The 27,794-nt window shown below is 37.3% G+C and overlaps 1 protein-coding gene across 3 annotated transcripts in view; it reads right to left on the bottom strand.

The window, feature by feature from the left end:
- The window catches only part of CNTLN (centlein), a 421,157-nt gene that overhangs the window by 85,942 nt on the left and 307,421 nt on the right, over window positions 1-27,794 (bottom strand). For all 3 annotated transcript variants that reach the window (XM_033237412.1, XM_033237414.1, XM_033237413.1), the window contains exons 17-18: window positions 26,891-26,981; window positions 26,580-26,803 (exon numbers count right to left, since the gene is read on the bottom strand). In XM_033237412.1, coding sequence (XP_033093303.1) covers window positions 26,580-26,803; window positions 26,891-26,981 — 315 coding nt within the window. The remainder of the gene's footprint in view (window positions 1-26,579; window positions 26,804-26,890; window positions 26,982-27,794) is intronic.

Raw genomic sequence — 27,794 nt, 5'->3', positions numbered from 1 at the left:
GAATGTTCTCAACACAAAGAAACAAATTTTTGAGATAATGGATATTACAATTATCCACACAATGCATACAATTCACATTGTATGCATGTAAGAAAATATCACATGTACCCCATAAATATGAACAACTATTATGTATCAATAATTATAAAATGGGTAAATAAAGGGTTTGACAGAATACTAGAGAGTTTTCAAATAGTATGATTTAAAAGATAGGTAATTTTGGTAATATTAGTGGTATTAATTACTAATGGGTGACAATTGAAAAGAGTAGTTTATAGAAAATCTTAAGTGAGCTATGATAACACAGACTGGAATAGGAATACAATTCTCAGAAACAGTCTAGGGAGAATTTTAGGAGATGTATAAAATCACACATCTGATGAGAAGAGATCATTTATTTTACATTAGGTATATTTAAAAGTTATAGAATCAGACTAGAAAATAAAGATTAAATATACAAGTACGGATGTCAATAACTTCATACTTTCTTCAGATAGATGAACAATCAATTCAAACACGATATGGTCAGTTTTCAGAATACATGTTCACAGTGTTTAGCTGTGGAAGTCACAGAAGCCATATTCTGAAGTTGAAGTTTTTTGCCAAAGATTAAATGTCCATTCAAATGAAACTAGTAAGAGCATTAAAATTCTTTTGCTTGGCTAACCATAACTATATGTGAATCTAAAATTTTTGGGTCAAATTATTATATTTTTAATATAATTTTCAAAAAATTCTACTATAAGTGGTAAAATGTAAAATATGTCAGTATTTTTATTTTCTTAAAAATCTGTGCAGGATGATTAGAGACAGATGACTCTATAGTCAGAACACAAGGTTCAAGTTTTACAACTACCACTTACTAAGCATGACCCATGGATAAGTCATTTACTCATGCAATTTCTTTTATTTCTATATAAAAACAGGATAATAATTCTTATCCAATTAACTCATGGATATTCTGTATTTCTCAAATTGTGAAAGTATGTGAAACGCTTTGCAAATTTAAAGTGTCATAAAAATGTCACGATATTTCTAAGTGCCTTAAATTTAATTTGATATGAAATATAAATACATACTCAAATACTTTATTTATATATTCCAGCATATGATATCCCTTGTTCTGAAGATGATTAATTAAAGAATGTTCCCATGTGTACTTTAAGCAACAATCACAGCTGTAGCGAACATAGTCATATAACTGTTGCCACAATCTACAATAGCTTCCGTTAACAATTCTTGAAACCATCATAGGGAACTTCCGTTATAGCTAAGAAGTCTCCAGGAACTTCTGTTATAGCTGAGAAGTCTTATGTATTAGCATTGTTGAGAAAAGACAAGCTCAGATAAATAAGATGTTGCTACTATGAATCTGCTTATGTATATTTGGCTCAGATAATGAGTTTTAAGCAGATTTGTTTTTAATTATTACTATAAAGTGGTATTTTTACTTAAAACATCTATATAAATATACAAAGCCAAATATGTAATATCTGATATTTCTAGAGCATTTCTGTATTTTCAAAGGATCTATAAAAATAACTCATGATAATAGACACTAACTGCCTCAAATCTTTCAAGGAATGAGCTGGAATAAATTAATAAATGAATATGTTTTTAAAAAAAAGTAAATAACAAAGATCACCCAATGATTAAAGTTTTTAATCATTTAATATATATGCTATTCTGATTTTAGAACACTAAAATAATTTTCCCTCCTATAATTGTGTATTATTGTGACCTTGAGAATGCATTTATTTGAAACATTGCATAGCAAAGAAGGGATAATAGAGTCAGAACACCACAATTTGAGCAAAAGATCTAAAACATACTAGTGAAATAAACATGGACAACTAAACTCTCTGGATTTCAACTGAAATATTTTTTGAATGAGAATAATTACATCACAGGTTATGAAGATCAAATAAGAAAAATACCAAGTTTGCAAAAGCTTCCACTGTGCAAATATAACCTAATCTTAATACTGAAAAATAAAATCAGCTTTTTCATAAAATAAATACAAGAAATCAAAATAAACTTTTGAGAAGGCATCAGTAGCTGAGTCATCCAGTAGGCATACGAACTTGTATAGTTAATTTCTGTAAAATGGAGATAAAAACAGTATTTCATCTCACAGGGATGTTGTGAAAATTAAATGAATGAATGCACATAAAGTGCTTAGAAGATGCCCTGTATGTAGTAAGCACATAAAGGTTAGCTATTCTCACTATTATTATTATCATAATCTGTCTAGAGTAACTTTTCCCCATTAATATTTATTATCCTTCTTCTGTACTGCAGGGCAGTGTACTCATGAGGCTGAAAAGTGAGAGAGGACGCCTAATAAATCGGAAAGTGATTCTGCTAATTTTGTTATACTGCCTCTCATGCTTTGGGCCTTGGTGTCAATGTTACCTTCTCAGAAATGCCATTCCTTGACCAAGGTTGATCTAAAGCCAGCCTTTCTCTCCTTTATCCTTAATTACAATGCACTCTCTGTAATCTTTAATTGTTTTACTTATTCTATTGCATGGTTATTATATTCTGTCTCTTACAACAAATAAGCTCCATGAGAGTAAAACCACACCTGTGTCTAGTTCCCTGTTGTGTTCCCATTATCCTTCATGGACCCTAGCACACAGAAGATACCCAATCAATGCTTGATAAATGAAATAATGATCTTAAGGGGTTACTATGCAGCCAAATTTGGAAATCTGAGGCAAGAGGAAAGATGACTACTATGGTACAGATGTGATACTTCCACCATTGAGAGCCCCAACACTGGCTTACTCCAACTAAGGGCAATAATATTCTCAATGATCAATCCTTAAATGTTGGTAGTTTTAATTGCATTAGCTTCCCAATACACAGACTCATGAAGTAAAGAAAATATTAAGTGGGAAAAGGAATTGGAATAGTATTGAACTGTTATGCCTATATGTATTAGTATGATTTATCTTTGTTCTTCTAGTAATTAATTTAGAAAGAAAAGAAAACAGCCACTGAAAGTTCATGTGAGATTTATAGGCTATAACACACCCACTGTACTCCTTACTCATGAAATTTTAAATATTTTGTTCAATCTGTGATATCATATTTGATAGGAAATACAGTTAAAATTTTTAAAACTATCTAAAGATTGGCAGCCTGGAAGACAATATAACCTGAAAACCCTCTGTATCACATAGAAAATATATGATATCAAGTATTCTTTTTGAAGTATTGCTGAAAAATCTAAAAAAAAAAAAAAAAAAACAAGTGACTCAAGGGCTGGGATCATAGTCACCTATGGAGAGCAGGGAGCATGTGACTGGATGTTTGGTAGCACCTGCTGCATGGAAATCACCAGGGCCAGTAACTTCAGGAATTGTGGGAGCAGGAGGTGAAACTTTGACCTTGGGCTTAGAGAGGCCAAATTTGAGAATCCTCTGGAGTGCTGCAACTCCAGTTCAAGGGTAGACTAAAAAATATTGCTAGGATAGAAAGGTAATAAAGAAATATGTCTCTTATTGGGGCCAGGACAGAGTACAAAAATTCTCAGTTATCTCTACTGGTAATGTTTATGTCTGTGACTTTACCTCTTGTGGACTGAAATCTGAATTTTTCAGTGTAGGTCAGGAATCTTACTACCCTGAGAACTAATATAAATATTAAGTAGTGGTAGGTAGCAAAAGCAAACAGAAAACAGTCTGGATGAATGCTCCCCAAAGACAAGGTTCAAGGAATTATCACAGAGAAAAACACATCCACTAAAGCTGAGCTGCAAATCAAAATTGTAAACACATGTAGAAACATCCCATTCCGGCTGAGAGTAAGCAGAAAAAATAAATAGGAAGATTAGAACCTCAAGAACATGTGACTTGAAAGAATATATAAGCTTGTTTAAAATGATTAAAGATATAAAAGAAGAAATTAATGTACAAGAAAAGAACAAGAGTTCATGAAAAAAAGATTCTAATCACTCAAATAAAATTATTACATATATAAAATGTATATATATTATATACATGTATACATGGATATAAGTATAACATGACAAAAATTTTGAACTTTAGCTCTTTCAGATAACAATATGTCAAATGTAGGAAGAATATCGAAATAAGACAGAAACAGTAAATAGTTTTAGATTAATGGAGATTAGTCTACTTTTTACACTTTTAAAAATTCTATTTATCACTACAATTTGGAAGTTATATAGTTTCTTTCTCTTTAAAACCAATGTGGAGGTAGCCCTAATCCCTGAGTCTTTGCACTCTGGGCCCATGATGGGAGTGGCAATATGGCAATATGTGAATTGCTTTTGGGGTCCTTCTCTTTTCTTGAAGGATTATGCAGGTTTATAGTTAAATAGATCTATTGGCCCATCCTGAAAATCCAAGAAGTTTGACAGTTTTCCTTCATTGTCTATTTCTTCATTTCCTTTAGACCTAGCTGGTTGCTCCTGGCATAATCCAATCTCTGTTCCTGATTTCTGTTGAGAAGGATTAGGTCCCTGGTTCACATTCACACAAATCTCCTCATCAAATGATTATACAGTCACACTCTTAATGTTCTCTTCAAAACAACCTTTCTCATTATTTGCACTATCAGTAGGCTGAAAAATGTCCTTATCTTCCAAGTTGTGGTATACTTATGCTTAACAATTTCTATTCACTTTATCTCTCTCCTTTACATTTAACCAAGCAATCAGGAGAAATCAAGGCATTCTTGTATTGCTTGCTTAGAAATTTCAACCAATTTCATCACTCACAAGTTGTATCTTCTACAAAACACTAGAACACAATTCAGCCAATCCAACGTTTTTTTAAAAACAAATATTTTATCATAAGGATTGATTTTCCTCTAGTTTCCAGTAGTGTGTTCCTCATTTCCATATGAGACCTCACTAGAATCACCCTTAACATACATATTTCCAGCAAGCACCTCAAAAATCTTCTAGCTGTTACCCAATTCCAAAGCCACTTCCACATTTGATGTGTTACTGCAGCACCTCATTCTTGGCACCAAAATCTATATTAGTTTGCTCAGGCTGTAAAAACAAACCACCAGACTGGGTGGCTAAAAGAACAGAAATTTACTTTCTCACAGTTCTAGAGGGCTAGCCATCTAAGACTACGGTGTCACTATAGTCAGGTCCTAGCGGCAGATCACTTCCTGGCTTGCAGATGCCAGGTATCTTGTTGTGTCCTATTATGGAAGAGAGAGTGGAATCTGGTATCTCTTATTATTATTATTATTATTAGGACACTAATCACATGATGAGGGCCCACATGACCTTCTTTAAATCTAACTACCTCCCAAAGGCCCCGTCTCCCAACACCATCATACCAGGAGTTAGGGTTTCAACATAGGAATTTTGGAGGAACACAATTCAGTCTGTAGCAATAATACAACTCTTGAAATCAATTTTGTTATTTAAACAAATATTGAGAGATAATCAATAAAATAACTCATCCATTCATATATAAATGAATGATGAAGATTATTCTGTTTTCTCTAGAGACATTATTTCAGGAGAGAGCTTTTTAGAACATATGCTATACAGAATGTATAACTCCACAAAAATTTCATGTGATATCTGTCTTAGTTTGTTGTCTATTTCTATAACAGAATACCACAAACTAGCCAATTTATAAGAATAGAGTTTTATTTAGCTCATGGTTTGGGAGGTTAGGAAGTCTAAGAGCATGGTTACAGCATCTGGTGAAGGCCTTATTGCCAGGTCATGAGATGGCAGAGGGCATTACATGGTGAAAGAGCAAGAGTGTGCCAGTCAGCTCAGGTTTCTCTTCCTCCATTATAAAGCTACCAGTTCCATCATGGGGACCCTGCTGATGACCTTTTGTAATCCTAATTACCCTACCTCTAATCAACATAAGAATTTAGGGATTAAGTTTCCAACACATAAAACTTGGAGGACATATTCAAACTATAGCAAAATCTGTCAGCTGAAGTTTTATACATAGTTAGTGCCTAATATAAAACATTCAACAGACTTTCCAAAAAGTGTGCTATGGATAATGGCCACATTTTCTTTGATAATATGGGTTCTGGTAGTTTGTCTCTGTGAGCTAATATTGTTTGAGTCTTTAGGATGACACATATGTTACTAGAAAGAGGTATCCATGGCATAATACACTTAAGTAAAATTATTGGAACAAAAAAGAGAGCATTTACATCTTATTAGTCTTAAGATTTGGGACTCATTTTCATATGTTTCAATTAAATTATGAGTAACACCTTTAAGTCAAAAATCTGATCATTCAAACTGGAAGAGTAAGTCAATATAGTCTGCCTTACCCTATTTCTATCCCTTGATGTTCACTTTTGCAATACAGATTTTAATAAGTAAGGAAAAAAATATACTGTTTTAATCAGAAGAACCCAGTTCTGGCACGATTCACTACCTGCTGACTAAAGAGCTCTTGGACCTCAAATAAACATCAGTGGTAGCCAGGCACTAGTTGCCACAGGCCTTGGGCAATAACCACTATGTTGCTAGCTTCAGGGGTGACCTAGCACAGCCTCAGTAGTGGTGGACATCGAAGTGACTGAGTCACCTCTCTCTTAACTCCAAGCAGCCCAGCATGGAAGGAGAGACTCCTTTTGTTTGGGGCAAAGTGAGGGAAGAGAATGAGAGTCTCTGTCTGGCAATCCAGGGAATTCTCCTGGATCTTACCTAAGCCCACCAAGGCAGTACAAGTCTGCAAGAATCACAGTGTTACTGGGATTAGGGTATCCCCTAGTGGAGACGTGGCTGCAGTGACCCAAGACTTAGGTCACAACACTCAATTCCTTTGAATATCTAGAAAGCCTTCTCAAGAAGGAAGAGTACAAAAAAGCCCAGAATCCAAAGATTAGGACAAATACCTAACACTTTCATGCCCAGACACCAGCAAACATCCACAAGCATCAAAAACACTCAGGAAAACATGACCTCAATAAATGAACTAAATAAGGCACTCATAGCTAATCCCATGGTGACAGCGAGATATGTGACCTTTCAGACAGAGAATTCAAAATCGCTGTTTTGGGGAAGCTCAATGAACCAAGAAAACACAGAAAAAAATCAGAATCCTATCAGAGATATTTAACAGAAAGATTGAAATAATTTTTAAAAACCAATCAGATATTTTGGAGCTGAACGATTCAACTGACAAACTGAAAAATGCATCAGAGTCTCTCAACAGCAGACTTGATCAAGAAGAAAGACTAGTGAGCTTAAGAATGGGCTATTTAAAAACACACAGGGGAGACTAAAAGAAAAGAAAGAATAAAACTTGCCTATAGGATCTAGAAAATAGCCCCCAAAAGAGCAAATGTAAGAGTTACTGCCTTAAATAAGAGGGAGAGGGAGAAATCAGGATAGAAAGTTTACTCAAAGAAATAATAACAGAGAACTTTCCTAACCTAGAGAAAGATACTAATATTCAGGTATCAGAGGGTCATAGAATTAAACCAAATAAGAGATTTAACCCAAAGAAGACTACCTCAAGGCATTTAATAATCAAAATCCCAAAGGTCAGGGATAAAGAAAGGATCCTAAGAGCAAAAAAAGAAAATAAGGGGGAGTGGAGAAACATGACCGAATAGGAACAGCTCCAGTCTCCAACTCCCAGCGCGAGCGACACAGAAGACTGGTGATTTCTGCATTTTCAACTGAGGTACTGGGGTCATCTCACTAGGGAGTGTCGGACAATCGGTGCTGGTCAGCTGCTGCAGCCTGACCAGCTAGAGCTGAAGCAGGGCGAGGCATCGCCTCACCTGGGAAGCACAAGGGGGAAGGGAATCCCTTTTCCTAGCCAGGGGAACTGAGACACACAATACCTGGAAAATCGGGTAACTCCCACCCCAATACTGCGCTTTAAGCAAACGTGCACACCAGGAGATTATATCCCACACCTGGCCGGGAGGGTCCCACGCCCACAGAGCCTCCCTAATTGCTAATACAGCAGTCTGCAATCTAACCTCAAGGCAGCAGCAAGGCTGGGGGAGGGGCGCCCACCATTGCTGAGGCTTAAGTAGGTAAACAAAGCTGCTGGGAAGCTCGAACTGGGTGGAGCTCACAGCAGCTCAAGGAAACCTGCCTGTCTCTGCAGACTCCACCTCTGGGGACAGGACAGAGATAAAAAACAACAACAAAAAAGCAGCAGAACCTCTGCAGACGCAAATGACTCTTTCTGACAGCTTTGAAGAGAGCAGTGGATCTCCCAACACGGAGGTTGAGATCTGAGAAGGGACAGACTGCCTGCTCAAGTGGGTCCCTGACCCCTGAGTAGCCTAACTGGGAGACATCCCCCACCAGGGGCAGTCTGACACCCCACACCTCACAGGGTGGAGTACACCCCTGAGAGGAAGCTTGCAAAGGAAGAATCAGACAGGTACACTCGCTGTTCAGCAATATTCTATCGTCCGCAACCTCTGCTGCTGATACCCAGGCAAACAGGGTCTGGAGTGGTCCTCAAGCAATCTCCAACAGACCTACAGCTGAGGGTCCTGACTGTTAGAAGGAAAACTATCAAACAGGAAGGACACCTATACCAAAACCGCATCAGTACGTCACCATCATCAAAGACCAGAGACAGATAAAACCACAAAGATGGGGAAAAAGCAGGGCAGAAAAGCTGGAAATTCAAAAAATAAGAGCGCATCTCCCCCTGCAAAGGAGCGCAGCTCATCGCCAGCAATGGATCAAAGCTGGTCAGAGAATGACTTTGACGAGATGAGAGAAGAAGGCTTCAGTCCATCAAACTTCTCAGAGCTAAAGGAGGAATTACGTACCCAGCGCAAAGAAACTAAAAATCTTGAAAAAAGAGTGGAAGAATTGACAGCTAGACTAATTAATGCAGGGAAGATCATAAACGAAATGACAGAGATGAAAACCATGACACAAGAAATACGTGACAAATGCACAAGCTTCAGTAACCGACTCGATCAACTGGAAGAAAGAGTATCAGCGATTGAGGATCAAATGAATGAAATGAAGCGAGAAGAGAAACCAAAAGAAAAAAGAAGAAAAAGAAATGAACAAAGCCTGCAAGAAGTATGGGATTATGTAAAAAGACCAAATCTACGTCTGATTGGGGTGCCTGAAAGTGAGGGGGAAAATGGAACCAAGTTGGAAAACACTCTTCAGGATATCATCCAGGAGAACTTCCCCAACCTAGTAGGGCAGGCCAACATTCAAATTCAGGAAATACAGAGAACGCCACAAAGATACTCCTCCAGAAGAGCAACTCCAAGACACATAATTGCCAGATTCACCAAAGTTGAAATGAAGGAAAAAATCTTAAGGGCAGCCAGAGAGAAAGGTCGGGTTACCCACAAAGGGAAGCCCATCAGACTAACAGCAGATCTCTCGGCAGAAACTCTACAAGCCAGAAGAAAGTGGGGGCCAATATTCAACGTTCTTAAAGAAAAGAATTTTAAACCCACAATTTCATATCCAGCCAAACTAAGTTTCATCAGTGAAGGAGAAATAAAATCCTTTACAGATAAGCAAATGCTTAGAGATTTTGTCACCATCAGGCCTGCCTTACAAGAGACCATGAAGGAAGCCCTAAACATGGAAAGAACAACCAGTACCAGCCATTGCAAAAACATGCCAAAATGTAAAGACCATCAAGGCTAGGAAGAAACTGCATCAACTAACGAGCAAAATAACCAGTTAATATTATAATGGCAGGATCAAGTTCACACATAACAATATTAACCTTAAATGTAAATGGACTAAATGCTCCAATTAAAAGACACAGACTGGCAAACTGGATAAAGAATCAAGACCCATCAGTCTGCTCTTTTTAGGAGACCCATCTCACATGCAGAGACATACATAGGCTCAAAATAAAGGGACGGAGAAAGATCTATCAAGCAAATGGAGAACAAAAAAAAGCAGGGGTTGCAATCCTAGTCTCTGATAAAACAGACTTTAAACCATTAAAGATCAAAAGAGACAAAGAAGGCCATTACATAATGGTAAAGGGATCAATTCAACAGGAAGAGCTAACTCTCCTAAATATATATGCACCCAATACAGGAGCACCCAGATTCATAAAGTAAGTCCTTAAAGACTAACAAAGAGACTTAGACTCCCACACAATAATAGTGGGAGACTTCAACACTCCACTGTCAACATTAGACAGATCAACGAGACAGAAAGTTAACAAGGATATCCAGGAATTGAACTCATCTCTGCAACAATCGGACCTAATAGACATCTATAGAACTCTCCACCCCAAATCAACAGAATATACATTCTTCTAAGCACATCACACTTATTCCAAAATTGACCACATAATTGGAAGAAAAGCACTCCTCAGCAAATGTACAAGAAGAGAAATTATAACAAACTGTCTATCAGACCATAGTGCAATCAAACTAGAACTCAGGACTAAGAAACTCAATCAAAACCGCTCAACTACATGGAAACTGAACAACCTGCTCCTGAATGACTACTGGGTACATAACGAATGAAAGCAGAAATAAAGATGTTCTTTGAAACCAATGAGAACAAAGATACACATACCAGAATCTCTGGGACACATTTAAAGCAGTGTGTAGACGGAAATTTAGAGCACTAAATGCCCACAAGAGAAAGCAGGAAAGATCTAAAATGGACACTCTAAAATCACAATTAAAAGAACTAGAGAGGCAAGAGCAAACACATTCAAAAGCTAGCAGAAGGCAAGAAATGACTAAGATCAGAGCAGAAATGAAGGAGATAGAGACACAAAAAACCCTCCAAAAAATCAATGAATCCAGGAGTTGGTTTTTTAAAAAGATCAACAAAATTGACAGACTGCTAGCAAGACTAATAAAGAAGAAAAGAGAGAGGAATCAAAGACGCAATAAAAAATGATAAAGGGGATATCACCACCGACCCCAAAGAAATACAAACTACCATCAGAGAATACCATAAACACCTCTACGCAAATCAACTAGAAAATCTAGAAGAAATGGATAATTTCCTGGACACTTACACTCTCCCAAGACTAAACCAGGAAGAAGTTGAATCCCTGAATAGACCAATAACAGGCTCTGAAATTGAGGCAACAATTAATAGCCTACCCACAAAAAAAGTCCAGGACCAGATGGATTCACAGCTGAATTCTACCAGAGGTACAAGGAGGAGCTGGTACCATTCCTTCTGAAACTATTCCAATCAATAGAAAAAGAGGGAATCCTCCCTAACTCTTTTTATGAGGCCAACATCATCCTGATACCAAAGCCTGGCAGAAACACAACAAAAACAGAGAATTTTAAACCAATATCCCTGATGAACATCGATGCAAAAATCCTCAATAAAATACTGGCAAACCGAATTCAGCAGCACATTAAAAAGCTTATCCACCATGATCAAGTGGGCTTCATCCCTGGGATGCAAGGCTGGTTCAACATTCGCAAATCAATAAACGTAACCCAGCATATAAACAGAACCAAAGACAAGAACCACATGATTATCTCAATAGATGCAGAAAAGGCTTTTGACAAAATTCAACAGCCCTTCATGCTAAAAATGCTCAATAAATTCGGTATTGATGGAACGTACCTCAAAATAATAAGAGCTATTTATGACAAACCCACAGCTAATATCATACTGAATGGGCAAAAACTGGAAAAATTCCCTTTGAAAACTGGCACAAGACAGGGATACCCTCTCTCACCACTCCTAGTCAACATAGTGTTGGAAGTTCTGGCTAGGGCAAGCAGGCAAGAGAAAGAAATAAAGCGTATTCAGTTAGGAAACGAGGAAGTCAAATTGTCCCTGTTTGCGGATGACATGATTGTATATTTAGAAAACCCCATTGTCTCAGCCCAAAATCTCCTCAAGCTGATAAGCAACTTCAGCAACGTCTCAGGATACAAAATTAATGTGCAAAAATCACAAGCATTCTTATACACCAGTAACAGACAAACAGAGAGCCAAATCATGAATGAACTTCCATTCACAATTGCTTCAAAGAGAATAAAATATCTAGGAATCCAACTTACAAGGGATGTAAAGGACCTCTTCAAGGAGAACTACAAACCACTGCTCAGTGAAATCAAAGAGGACACAAACAAATGGAAGAACATACCATGCTCATGGATAGGAAGAATCAATATCATGAAAATGGCCATACTGCCTAAGGTTATTTATAGATTCAATGCCATCCCCATCAAGCTACCAATGACTTTCTCCACAGAATTGGAAAAAACTGCTTTAAAGTTCATATGGAACCAAAAAAGAGCCCGCATTGCCAAGACAATCCTAAGTCAAAAGGACAAAGCTGGAGGTGTCACGCTACCTGACTTCAAACTATACTACAAGGCTACAGTAACCAAAACAGCATGGTACTGGTACCAAAACAGAGATATAGACCAATGGAACAGAACAGAGTCCTCAGAAATAATACCACACATCTACAGCCATCTGATCTTTGACAAACCTGAGAGAAACAAGAAATGGGGAAAGGATTCCCTATTTAATAAATGGTGCTGGGAAAATTGGCTAGCCATAAGTAGAAAGCTGAAACTGGATCCTTTCCTTACTCCTTATACAAAGATTAATTCAAGATGGATTAGAGACTTAAATGTTAGACCTAATACCATAAAAACCCTATAAGAAAATCTAGGTAGTACCATTCAGGACATAGGCATGGGCAAGGACTTCATGTCTAAAACACCAAAAGCAACGGCAGCAAAAGCCAAAATTGACAAATGGGATCTAATTAAACTAAAGAGCTTCTGCACAGCAAAAGAAACTACCATCAGAGTGAACAGGCAACCTACAGAATGGGAGAAAATTTTTGCAACCTACTCATCTGACAAGGGCTAATATCCAGAATCTACAAAGAACTCAAACAAATATACAAGAAAAAACAAACAACCCCATCAAAAAGTGGGCAAAGGATATGAACAGACAGTTCTCAAAAGAAGACATTCATACAGCCAACAGACACATGAAAAATTGCTCATCATCACTCGCCATCAGAGAAACGCAATCAAAACCACAATGAGATATCATCTCACACCAGTTAGAACGGCAATCATTAAAAAGTCAGGAAACAACAGGTGCTGGAGAGGATGTGGAGAAATGGGAACACTTTTACACTGTTGGTGGGATTGTAAACTAGTTCAACCATTATGGAAAACAGCATGGCAATTCCTCAAGGATCTAGAACTAGATGTACCATATGACCCAGCCATCCCACTACTGGGTATATACCCAAAGGATTATAAATTATTCTACTACAAAGACACATGCACACGTATGTTTATTGCGGCACTATTCACAATAGCAAAGACTTGGAATCAACCCAAATGTCCATCTGTGACAGACTGGATTCAGAAAATGTGGCACATATACACCATGGAATACTATGCAGCCATAAAAAAGGATGAGTTTGCGTCCTTTGTAGGGACACGATGCAGCTAGAAACCATCATTCTTAGCAAACTATCACAAGAACAGAAAACCAAACACCGCATGTTCTCACTCATAGGTGGGAATTGAACAATGAGATCACTTGGACTCGGGAAGCGGAACATCACACACTGGGGCTTATCATGGGGAGGGGGGAGGGATTGCATTGGGAGTTATACATGATATAAATAATGAATTGATGGGTGCTGACGAGTTGATAGGTGCAGCACACCAACATGGCACAAGTAGACATATGTAACAAACCTGCACGTTATGCACATGTACCCTAGAACTTAAAGTATAATAAAAAGAAAAGAAAAGAAAAGAAAATAACATATAAAAGAGCTCTAATATAGCAGACTTCTCGGTGGAAACCTTACAGGCCACGAGAGTGACATGACATATTCAAACTGCTAAAGAAAAAAACATTTATCCTACGGCAAAAATATCCTTAAAACACTAAGATGAAATAAAGACTTTCCCAGACAAAAGCTGAGAATTTTGCCAACACTAGACCTGTCCTATAAGAAATGCTAAAGGGAGTTCTATAACTTGAAAGAAAACGATGTAGATAAGCAGTAAGAAATCATCCGAGGGTAAAAAAAATCTCACTGGTAATAGTATGCACAAACACAAATACAGAATAACAGTGTAATTGTGGTGGGCGGAGCAAGATGGCCGAATAGGAACAGCTCCAGTCTCCAACTCCCAGCGCGAGTAACACAGAAGACCGGTGATTTCTGCATTTTCAACTGAGGTACTGGGGTCATCTCTCTAGGGAGTGCCGGACAATCGGTGCTGGTCAGCTGCTGCAGCCTGACCAGCGTGAGCTGAAGCAGGGCGAGGCATTGCCTCACCTGGAAGCGCAAGGGGGAAGGAAATCCCTTTTCCTAGCCAGGGGAACTGAGACACATAACACCTGGAAAATCGCGTAACTCCCACCCCAATACTGCGCTTTAAGGAAACAGGCACACCAGGAGAATATATCCCACACCTGGCCGGGAGGGTCCCACGCCCACGGAGCCTCCCTCACTGCTAACACAGCAGTCTGCGGCGATCTATCCGCAAGGTAGCAGCGAGGCTGGGGGAGGGGCGCCCGCCATTGCTGAGGCTTAAGTAGGTAAACAAAGCTGCTGGGAAGCTCGAACTGGGTGGAGCTCACAGCAGCTCAAGGAAACCTGCCTGTCTCTGTAGACTCCACTCTGGGGACAGCCCACAGCTGAGGTCCAATAGGGAAAGCAGCGGGGGCCGGTGCAGAGGCGAACGACTCTGTCTGACAGCTTTGGGGAGAGCCGTGGATCTCCCAACGCGGAGGTTGAGATCCGAGAATGGACAGACTGCCTGCTCAGGTGGGTCCCTGACCCCTGAGTAGCCTAGCTGGGAGACATCCCCCACTAGGGGCAGTCTGACACCCCACACCTCACAGGGTGGAGTCACCCCTGAGAGGAAACTTCCAAAGGAAGAATCAGACAGGTACACTCGCTGCTCAGCAATATTCTATCTTTGGCAACCTCTGCTGCTGATACCCAGGCAAACAGGGTCTGGAGTGGACCTCAAGCAATCTCCAACAGACCAACAGACAGTCCTTCTGACTGTCAGACGGAAAACTATCAAACAGGAAGGACACCCACACCAAAATCCCATCAGTACGTCACCGTCATCAAAGACCAGAGACAGATAAAACCACAAAGATGGGGAAAAAGCAGGGCAGAAAAGCTGGAAATTCAAAAAATAAGAGCGCATCTCCCCCTGCAAAGGAGCGCAGCCCATCGCCAGCAACGGATCAAAGCTGGTCAGAGAATGACTTAGACGAGATGAGAGAAGAAGGCTTCAGCCCATCAAACTTCTCAGAGCTAAAGGAGGAATTACATACCCAGCGCAAAGAAACTAAAAATCTTGAAAAAAGAGTGGAAGAATTGACAGCTAGACTAATTAATGCAGAGAAGATCATAAACGAAATGACAGAGATGAAAACCATGACACGAGAAATACGTGACAAATGCACAAGCTTCAGTAACCGACTCGATCAACTGGAAGAAAGAGTATTAGCGATTGAGGATCAAATGAATGAAATGAAGCGAGAAGAGAAACCAAAAGAAAAAAGAAGAAAAAGAAATGAACAAAGCCTGCAAGAAGTATGGGATTATGTAAAAAGACCAAATCTACGTCTGATTGGGGTGCCTGAAAGTGAGGGGGAAAATGGAACCAACTTGGAAAACACTCTTCAGGATATCATCCAGGAGAACTTCCCCAACCTAGTAGGGCAGGCCAACATTCAAATCAGGAAATACAGAGAACGCCACAAAGATACTCCTCCAGAAGAGCAACTCCAAGACACATAATTGCCAGATTCACCAAAGTTGAAATGAAGGAAAAAATCTTCAGGGCAGCCAGAGAGAAAGGTCAGGTTACCCACAAAGGGAAGCCCATCAGACTAACAGCAGATCTCTCGGCAGAAACTCTACAAGCCAGAAGAGAGTGGGGGCCAATATTCAACGTTCTTAAAGAAAAGAATTTTAAACCCACAATTTCATATCCAGCCAAACTAAGTTTCATCAGTGAAGGAGAAATAAAATCCTTTACAGATAAGCAAATGCTTAGAGATTTTGTCACCACCAGGCCTGCCTTACAAGAGACCCTGAAGGAAGCCCTAAACATGGAAAGGAACAACCGGTACCAGCCATTGCAAAAACATGCCAAAATGTAAAGACCATCGAGGCTAGGAAGAAACTGCATCAACTAATGAGCAAAATAACCAGTTAATATCATAATGACAGGATCAAGTTCACACATAACAATATTAACCTTAAATGTCAATGGACTAAATGCTCCAATTAAAAGACACAGACTGGCAAACTGGATAAAGAGTCAAGACCCATCAGACTGCTGTATTCAGGAGACCCATCTCACATGCAGAGACATACATAGGCTCAAAATAAAGGGATGGAGAAAGATCTACCAAGCAAATGGAGAACAAAAAAAAGCAGGGGTTGCAATCCTAGTCTCTGATAAAACAGACTTTAAACCATCAAAGATCAAAAGAGACAAAGAAGGCCATTACATCATGGTAAAGGGATCAATTCAACAGGAAGAGCTAACTCTCCCAAATATCTATGCACCCAATACAGGAGCACCCAGATTCATAAAGCAAGTCCTTAGAGACCTACAAAGAGACTTAGACTCCCATACAATAATAATGGGAGATTTCAACACTCCACTGTCAACATTAGACAGATCAACGAGACAGAAAGTTAACAAGGATATCCAGGAATTGAACTCATCTCTGCACCAAGCGGACCTAATAGACATCTATAGAACTCTCCACCCCAAAGCAACAGAATATACATTCTTCTCAGCACCACATCGCACTTATTCCAAAATTGACCACATAATTGGAAGTAAAGCACTCCTCAGCAAATGTACAAGAACAGAAATTATAACAAACTGTCTCTCAGACCACAGTGCAATCAAACTAGAACTCAGGACTAAGAAACTCAATCAAAACCGCTCAACTACATGGAAACTGAATAACCTGCTCCTGAATGACTACTGGGTACATAACGAAATGAAAGCAGAAATAAAGATGTTCTTTGAAACCAATGAGAACAAAGATACAACATACCAGAATCTCTGGGACACATTTAAAGCAGTGTGGAGAGGGAAATTTATAGCACTAAATGCCCACAAGAGAAAGCAGGAAAGATCTAAAATGACACTTTAACATCACAATTAAAAGAACTAGAGAGGCAAGAGCAAACACATTCAAAAGCTAGCAGAAGGCAAGAAATAACTAAGATCAGAGCAGAACTGAAGGAGATAGAGTCACAAAAAACCCTCCAAAAAATCAATGAATCCAGGAGTTGGTTTTTTAAAAAGATCAACAAAATTGACAGACCGCTAGCAAGACTAATAAAGAAGAAAAGAGAGAGGAATCAAATAGACGCAATAAAAAATGATAAAGGGGATATCACCACCGACCCCACAGAAATACAAACAACCATCAGAGAATACTATAAATGCCTCTACGCAAATCAACTAGAAAATCTAGAAGAAATGGATAATTTCCTGGACACTTACACTCTCCAAGACTGAACCAGGAAGAAGTTGAATCCCTGAATAGACCAATAACAGGCTCTGAAATTGAGGCAATAATTAATAGCCTACCCACCAAAAAAAGTCCAGGACCAGATGGATTCACAGCTGAATTCTACCAGAGGTACAAGGAGGAGCTGGTACCATTCCTTCTGAAACTATTCCAATCAATAGAAAAAGAGGGAATCCTCCCTAACTCATTTTATGAGGCCAACATCATCCTGATACCAAAGCCTGGCAGAGACACAACAAAAAAAGAGAATTTTAGACCAATATCCCTGATGAACATCGATGCAAAAATTCTCAATAAAATACTGGCGAACCAGATTCAGCAGCACATCAAAAAGCTTATCCACCATGATCAAGTGGGCTTCATCCCTGGGATGCAAGGCTGGTTCAACATTCGCAAATCAATAAACGTAATCCAGCATATAAACAGAACCAAAGACAAGAACCACATGATTATCTCAATAGATGCAGAAAAGGCTTTTGACAAAATTCAACAGCCCTTTATGCTAAAAACGCTCAATAAATTCGGTATTGAGGGAACGTACCTCAAAATAATAAGAGCTATTTATGACAAACCCACAGCTAATATCATACTGAATGGGCAAAAACTGGAAAAATTCCCTTGAAAACTGGCACAAGACAGGGATGCCCTCTCTCACCACTCCTAGTCAACATAGTGTTGGAAGTTCTGGCTAGGGCAATCAGGCAAGAGAAAGAAATCAAGGGTATCCAGTTAGGAAAAGAAGAAGTCAAATTGTCCCTGTTTGCAGATGACATGATTGTATATTTAGAAAACCCCATCGTCTCAGCCGAAAATCTCCTTAAGCTGATAAGCAACTTCAGCAAAGTCTCAGGATACAAAATTAATGTGCAAAAATCACAAGCATTCTTATACACCAGTAACAGACAAGCAGAGAGCCAAATCAGGAATGAACTTCCATTCACAATTGCTTCAAAGAGAATAAAATACCTAGGAATCCAGCTTACAAGGGATGTAAAGGACCTCTTCAAGGAGAACTACAAACCACTGCTCAGTGAAATCAAAGAGGACACAAACAAATGGAAGAACATACCATGCTCATGGATAGGAAGAATCAATATCGTGAAAATGGCCATACTGCCCAAGGTATTTATAGATTCAATGCCATCCCCATCAAGCTACCAATGACTTTCTTCACAGAATTGAAAAAAAACGGCTTTAAAGTTCATATGGAACCAAAAAAGAGCCCGCATTGCCAAGACAATCCTAGGTCAAAAGGACAAAGCTGGAGGCGTCACGCTACCTGACTTCAAACTATACTACAAGGCTATGGTAACCAAAACAGCATGGTACTGGTACCACAACAGAGAAATAGACCAATGGAACAGAACAGAGTCCTCAGAAATAATACCACACATCTACAGCCATCTGATCTTTGACAAACCTGACAAAAACGAGAAATGGGGAAAGGATTCCCTATTTAATAAATGGTGCTGGGAAAATTGGCTAGCCATAAGTAGAAAGCTGAAACTGGATCCTTTCCTTACCCCTTATATGAAAATTAATTCAAGATGGATTAGAGACTTAAATGTTAGACCTAATACCATAAAAACCCTAGAAGAAAATCTAAGTAGTACCATTCAGGACATAGGCATGGGCAAGGACTTCATGTCTAAAACACCAAAAGCAACGGCAGCAAAAGCCAAAATTGACAAATGGGATCTCATTAAACTAAAGAGCTTTTGCACAGCAAAAGAACTACCATCAGAGTGAACAGGCAACCTACAGAATGGGAGAAAATTTTTGCAACCTACTCATCTGACAAAGGGCTAATATCCAGAATCTACAAAGAACTCAAACAAATATACAAGAAAAAACAAACAACCCCATCAAAAAGTGGGGAAAGGATATGAACAGACATTTCTCAAAAGAAGACATCCATACAGCCAACAGACACATGAAAAAATGCTCGTCATCACTCGCCATCAGAGAAATGCAAATCAAAACCACAATGAGATACCATCTCACACCAGTTAGAATGGCAATCATTAAGAAGTCAGGAAACAATAGATGTTGGAGAGGATGTGGAGAAATAGGAACACTTTTACACTGTTGGTGGGATTGTAAACTAGTTCAACCATTATGGAAAACAGTATGGCGATTCCTCAAGGATCTAGAACTAGATGTACCATATGACCCAGCCATCCCACTACTGGGTATATACCCAAAGGATTATAAATTACTCTACTACAAAGACACATGCACACGTATGTTTATTGCGGCACTATTCACAATAGCAAAGACTTGGAATCAACCCAAATGTCCATCTGTGACAGACTGGATTCAGAAAATGTGGCACATATACACCATGGAATACTATGCAGCCATCAAAAAGGATGAGTTTGCGTCCTTTGTAGGGACATGGATGCAGCTGGAAACCATCATTCTTAGCAAACTATCACAAGAAGAGAAAACCAAACACCGCATGTTCTCACTCATAGGTGGGAACTGAACAATGAGATCACTTGGACTCGGGAAGGGGAACATCACACACTGGGGCCTATCATGGGGAGGGGGGAGGAGGGAGGGATTGCACTGGGGAGTTATACATGATATAAACGTTATGCACATGTACCCTAGAACTTAAAGTATAATAAAAAATAAAAAATAAAAAATAAAATAAATAAAATAAAATTAAATTAAATTAAAAAAAAAGAAAAAAAACAGTGTAATTGTGATGTGTAAACAAAAAAAGATATAAATAGAAAGAACAAAAACTTTAAAAGTGAGGGATTGGATCAAATTAAAATGGAGAGTGTATATTAGGTTTCTCTTTGCTTGTCTATTGTTTTTGTAATCAGAGTTTAGTTGTCATCCGTTTAAAATAATTGGTTATAAAGCATTATTTGCAATGCCGGGCACGGTGGCTCACGCCTGTAATCCCAGCACTTTGGGAGGCCGAGACGGGCGGATCACGAGGTCAGGAGATCGAGACCATCCTGGCTAACACTGTGAAACCCCGTCTCTACTAAAAATACACAAAATTAGCCGGGCACAGTGCCGGGCGCCTGTATTCCCAGCAACACGGGAGGCTGAGGCAGGAGAATGGCGTGAACCCAGCGGGTGGAGCTTGCAGTGAGTGGAGATGGCACCACTGCACTCCAGCCTGGGTGACAGAGCGAGACACCATCTCAAAAAAAAAAAAAAAAAAAAAAAAAAAGCATTATTTGCAAACCTCATGGTAACCTGAAATCATAAAACCTACAACAGATACACACACACACACACACACACACACACACACACACACACCAAGCATGAAATTAAAAAGTACTACCAGAAAAATCACTTTTACACAAAGAAAAATAGGAAGGATGAAAGACAGAGAGGACCGCAAAACAACCAGAAAATAAATAACAAAATGGCCGTAGCAAGTACTTGTCTATCAATAATAATGCTGAACGCAAATGGACTAAACTCTCCAACCAAAAGATGCATAGTAGCTGAATGGATTAAGAAACAAGACCCAATGATACACTACCTACAAGAAACTCATTTCACCTGTAAAGATGCACACACGACTGAAAATAAAGGGATGGAAAAAGATATTCTATGAAGTGGAAACCAAAAAAGAACATGAGTAGCTATACTTCTATCATATTTTTAAAATTTGAGACAAAAAGTATAAAAAGAGAAAAAGAAGGTCATTATATAATGATAAAGGAGCCAATTTAGCAAGAGGATATAACAATTATAAATACCTATATATCCAGCGTCAGAGTACTCAGATATATAAAGCAAATACTGTTAGCACTAAAGAGAAAGTCAGACTTCAGTATGACAATACAATAATAGCTGGAGATCTCAATACCCTACTTTCAGCAATGGACAGATCATCCAGATAGAAAATCAACAAAGAAACATCAGACTTAATCTACATTATAAACCAAATGGACCTAAGAGATATTTACAGAACACTTCATCAAACAGCTGCAGAATACACATTCTTCTCCTTAGCATATGGATGAGTCCCAAGAATAGACCATATGTTAGGCCACAAAACAATCTTAAAAATTTCAAAAAAGTTGAAATTGTATCAAGTATTTTCTCTGATCACAAAGGAATTAAAGTAGAAATCAATAACAAGAGGAACTTTGGAAACTATAGAAACACATGGAAATTACACAGTATATTCCTGAATGACATGAAGAAATTAAGAAACAAGAAATTAAGAGGAAAATTTAATAATTTCTTGAAACAAATAATCGAAGTACAACATACCAAGACCTATGGAACATAGCAAAAGCAATACTAAGAGGGAAGTTTATACCTAAAAGCACTTACATCAAAAAAGAAGAAACATTTCAGATAAACAACCAAATGATGCATCTTGAAGAACTAGAAAAGCTAGAGCAAACCAAAACCAAAATTAGTAGATGAAAAGAAATAGTAAATATCAGAGCAGAAATAAATGAAATTAAAATGAATAAAATATGAAAAAAATCAATAAAACAAAAAGTTGATTTCTCAAAAAGTAAAACAAAATATACAAACCTTTAACCAGACCAAGAAAATGAGAAGACAAATAAAACCAGAGGTGAAAAAGCAGATATTACAACAGATACTGCATAAATTGAAAGTATTGTTAGTGGCTACTATCACCAACTATATGCCAATAAACTGGAAAATCTAGAACAAATAGACAAATTCCTAGACATATACAATCTACCAAGATTGAACCATGAAGAAATCCCAAACCTGAACAGACGAATAGCAAGTAACAAGAACGAAGCCCTAATAAAAAGTCTCCCAGCAAAGAAAAGTCCAGGACCCAATGGCTACACTTTGGGAGGTTGATGTGGGTGGATCACGTGAGGTCAGGAGTTCGAGACCACCCTAGCCAACATGGTGAAACCTCGACTCTACTGAAAACACAAAAGTTAGCCAGGCATGGTGTTGCCTGCCTATAGTCCCTGCTACTTGGGAGGCTGAGCCAAAAAGAATTGCTTGAAACCAGGAGGCGGAGGTTGCAGTGAGCCGAGATTGTGCCACTGCACTCTAGCCTGGGTGACAGACTGAGACTCCATCTCAAAAACAAACAAACAAATGAACAAAAAACTATACTACAATAAAAATAATGCTGTACATTATTTACCAATGTACATATGTGTGCAACAATTTTTTTAAATTATTGGAAAATTAGCATGAACACCTGAAAGTGTCTCCAGAGATGAGTAGAAGAGGATGGGGCTGTAGATAATGATTAAATAAAAATTTAGCTTTATTTCTCACATTTTCTATCTTTAAAATATACAGTGGAAGAATATGTGTTAATTTCTAAAGGGTATAAGGGTATTTCTTATATGTGCTTTCTATTTTTCTGTATCTCCTAACTTTCCAACAATCCTTTATGGAAAACAAAGTTAATTTCTCATGTTTGAATGCCTAGTCTGAGAAAATATCATTCTTTTCCTACTTTTTGTCTAAATTAAATAGTGTATGACCTGTGAAACATAAATAAAGCTATAAAATTAAACATTGTATGTGTATAACATTTTCCTCATACTAAAAGGGAGCTCTGAAGAATGGGGCTAGCATGTTTTTTACTCATATCTTTACCTGTGGCAACGGATACATACTTTGAACAAATGCAAAAGACTTATACTTAATTTTTCTTGAAAATAGCTGGTGGCTATTTATATATTCCATCTATAGAATAATGCTTAGTATAGGGCTATAGTGCATTTCAAAATAGGTTTAAAATATTTTACAATGATATTTACAGCACCTGCTTTTGGGAATCACAAATCTTTGTCATTTACCTAGTATACTATTTAGCTCATAGTTGTAAAATACTATCTATATGTCATACATATCTTTAGAGTAGGCAAAATGTAAAAAAAAAAAGAATACAGTTAAAATGATGACAGTTCAATCTAAACATGTAAAAAATCCATTATCTTGGTTAAAATTTTCTTCCAAAACTTCAGTGGTTTGGCCTATACAGTTCATATTTCTTTTTCTAAGCTTTGTTGAGGAAATTCTACAATGGTTTAAAACACAATGCAATGAAACTGATAGGGAAAAAAATGCCAAAGAATACTTTGTGTTCCTCTTATCAACCTCCTAACAAACAATGGTACTTTTAACTACATATGAAAAAGGTGAAAGTCTTTGAAAAGTTTTCCTGAATATAAAGCAATATTTTTAGTACGGAGGCTGCCCAAATATTGAAATCTATCTTAAATATTACTTATTAATGCACAATAAATTCAAGGCCTATAAGTTCAAAACCTATTGATGCCTGATTCAATACTTTAGAATAAAAAAAATGTTGAGGGTTTTAAAATCATGAGAAACAGATACAAAATAATTAAATTAGAATATTTACCGAGCATACAGGAATTCCACCACAAATAGGCGGGAAAAGAAAGACTGAACTTAATCTGTTTTCCTAAGTTCCATTATTAAAAATATCACAGAAATCAACAGATGTTACCCAAATCCTCAAGTTGGTAACCTGAAAAATTTCTCAGTAGATGAGAATCTGGGATCTTGACATCTTCCATCCCAAGCTTTAGTTATTATGTGAGAGCCCACAAAGTCTATACCAATGTATTAACTAAAGATAATTTGTCTGTATCTATGTAATACTTGGGAAGTTACTTTATCAGTAGAGAATTCTTAGTTACCACATCAGTTATTTCTCCCTATGTACAGAATATTCAAATTAAATCTAATTCTAGTTAATCACTCGTTACATTTATTTGAGTTCATAGCGATTTTTGAGATGGAAAATTTCTAAATTCTGATTCTTATTCTTTCCTGAAGTACTTTTTGAATATTCTATGTTCTTGGACCTTTCTATCATCTAAAGAAAAACTGTATTAAAAATAAAATTACATATAACAATGAAATATAAGTTATACCTATAACATAGTAGCAAAAGTAAGACATTTACCTTAGATTAGATAAGATTTGAAATAGCTAGAATTGAGAGTAGCTTCAGGGAGACATTCATATTAAAGTAACTCATTTGATCATCTATACCATACTCTCTCTTGCACATGAACCATATAGTAACTGAAGTGCTTTTTATTCCTCCTAATTTTCTCTTTACAAGTAGTTGAAATCTGTGCTAAAATGTGGATTTCTTACTTGATACTACCAAGTATGGCACCTCAAAAATTATAAGAAAGGAAATTAAAATTGTTTGCAAAAAGGAAAAAAAAAACAAGTATGTCTAACACAGATTTTTAGTTGAATCCCTAGTGTACTATTTTTATTTTTCTCATAGTGTATGCAATTTAAGAAACTCCCAAGAAGTAACTATACCACTACTTTCCAAACTCTCAACGAAGAAAATTCCTCTTCCAAGGAGAATAAGTAAAATAGTTTTTGTAACAACTCTAACCTTTTATAATTTTCCTCTGACAATATCAGAATTTACTCTTATGAAAAGCCAGTGGTCTAGTGTATTTTTTTTTTTTTTTTTTTTTTTTTTGAGACGGAGTCTCGCTCTGTCACCCGGACTGGAGTGCAGTGGCCGGATCTCAGCTCACTGCAAGCTCCGCCTCCCGGGTTCCCGCCATTCTCCTGCCTCAGCCTCCCGAGTAGCTGGGACTACAGGCGCCGCCACCTCGCCCGGCTAGTTTTTTGTATTTTTATTTTTAGTAGAGACGGGGTTTCACAGTGTTAGCCAGGATGGTCTCGATCTCCTGACCTCGTGATCCGCCCGTCTCGGCCTCCCAAAAGAGAACACTGAAAAGTTCAACTGTTTTTTGTATAATAAGATTGAACAATTAAAGTTGAGAATTTTTTCTTTCTTTTAAAAAACGTTCTTTCATGTCACTTTGCTATTTGCACACAAAAAAATTTAGGAATACATATAGTTTACAATATCATGGTGAAATATAAAACAATGTCATTTAACTAGAGAAGAAAGAAAGGAAGAGCAGGAGAAAGGAAAAGGAAAGGGAAGAAAGAGAGGATACTAATGAGAAGAAAAGAAAATACTAGCCAGTAAAATGTATATGGGATGAAATCATTTTGGGAAATGTGGTTCCTATACAGTGGTTGTGGTATCAGTGACTGTGTCTAAATTGTAACATAGAGCTCAGTCTCATCTGGTATCCCACTGCCACATTTCCAACGGCCAAGCCTGTAAAATCCAGAAACTTCTGGTGTAAGCTGGAATGCAGTTAAGGTTTGGGTACAAGGCTACTCTGGGAATAAAGTCAGAACACAATTCTTAACTGTCATAACACTAATCCTTCACCATTAAAATGTTTATATGTATTGTTTGAATCAAAGCACTAGATATTAGAATTAGAGAATTTAAGTGTAACTTAAAATTATATGTGACAGTGATTTAAATACTGTTTTCCAATATAATGAAATAATTTTTTCTCTGCAAAATAATTTTCTAAGAAATCATTCATTCCACAAGCAAACAACATAAAGAATGGAGACCTAAAGAACAAAAAGTCTTTTCTTTTTCATTTGCTTTAAGTTCATCTCAAAGTATAAGTTAAACTTATGCTTTAAGATTACCTTACCAGGAGTTAGGTATAATGTGATTATTTGTCTGAGTAAAAAGAACCATGCATAGGTTACTGGAATACATTAAAATAGATACTTATATTAAAATCTTCGCATTTTATACTAGTATTTACAAAGAGTAACTGATTAATATATTACTTTAATAATGTAACTTATCATAAACACAAAGTTTCAAACATAGGGAACTGGGTAAGCTATATATATGTATGAAGCCTGCTTTTAAAAACTAAGATGTAACACAATACAGAACATGTAAAAATATCTCAAAGATGAGAAAAACTAAGTGGAACAGGAATGCTAGTAAAGTGTCTTTTTGATTCAGAGTTCCCTCCCTCATGTATGTTATCCTTTAATATGGGCCTTATTAAAGAAGTTCAGTAATTAAACTAATTATATTAGTAAACAGTGCCTGGGATTTTTTAAAACTCATAGACCCTGCCTAACACAAATATAAACTAAACAATACATGTAAAACAAAATATCCACTTTTACAATATAGTATACAATTATTCAGTCTTACAGTTCTCTTTACCTTTATTGTCTGCCTGCTTGTCTGAAATCGTTGATCAGATATTTGCTGTTGATGGAGGAGCTTTTCATTAACTTCTTTATATTCTTTAACAGACAATTCTGCTGTTTTCTTGGCATTCTGAAGTACACTGTTTTGTTGTTGCAAGGATATAATCCGTTCTCGTAATAAAATAACATTGCTACTTGATTTCTGGGCAGTTATATTTTTGTATTTTTCTCTGTTGACTATATAAAAATAATATTGTTCATAATATTCGAAAAATTAGATTTAATTTTTAAAAGACATATTGTTAATTGCATACACATTCTTACCTCTAGTAGGAACTGCTGTATGTGAACTCTTTTCCATCTTACAATTCTTCTTTTGAAAAGTTGGTTTTTTGGCATTCTTATGAAAATAGTCCTAAATTTGAAGGTTTCATAATAATTGTATTATTCTTCAATAACAAGATCAAGTGAACTAATAAAAGTAACATCTCTTTACTTAAAAATACAATTGTTTATGCAGAATTTTTTTTAAAAGTCTGTGGGAGGCCAAGGCAGGAGGACTGCTTGAGGCCAGGAGTTTGAGACCAGCCTGGGCAACATAGCAAGACTGTCTCTTACAAAAAAATTTGAAAAAAAAATTTTTTTAACTCTAGATGATAAAATTCTACAAGTGATACCAAGAACTTACAAATGAACTTACATACACCGAACTTAAACTAGCAGGCAGAAGATATAGATACAAAATCAACTCCAAAGAAGTAGAAATTTAATCTAGGGACAGCTTAAAAACTTAGGAGTAAATATGATAACAGTAACAAAAGTAAAATATGAATAATTAATAACTTATTCTCTGAAAATATAGGCCCTTTTCTCAAATACTCTATTATATGCTGACAAATGAAGCTAATAGCCTTCTGACAAATAAAGCCAAAAATAAGGCTGACAATAATAAAATAACTTCCTGAAGCTGTATGTTTTCTTCATGGCACTCTAATACACGGAGGCTGAACAAAATGAAGCCTTTGTTGACTTTTGTTTTAAAATGTTTCACCAATTTAAAAATGTACATATTAGTAGTAAAACATGTGGTCTTAAGATTTTTTTTTCTTTTTTCTTTTGAGACAGAGTCTGGCTTTATCACTCAGGCTGGAGTGCAGTGGCACAATTTCAGTTCACCGCAACCTCCGCCTCCTGGGTTCAAGCGATTTTCATGCCTCAGCCTCTCAAG

Source organism: Trachypithecus francoisi, unplaced genomic scaffold, assembly GCF_009764315.1.
Source record: "Trachypithecus francoisi isolate TF-2019V2 unplaced genomic scaffold, Tfra_2.0 Lachesis_group16, whole genome shotgun sequence".
NCBI classification, from domain to species: domain Eukaryota; kingdom Metazoa; phylum Chordata; class Mammalia; order Primates; family Cercopithecidae; genus Trachypithecus; species Trachypithecus francoisi.
The sequence above is the reverse complement of the archived record's forward strand: the minus strand, read 5'-3'. Positions and strand labels throughout refer to the sequence as shown.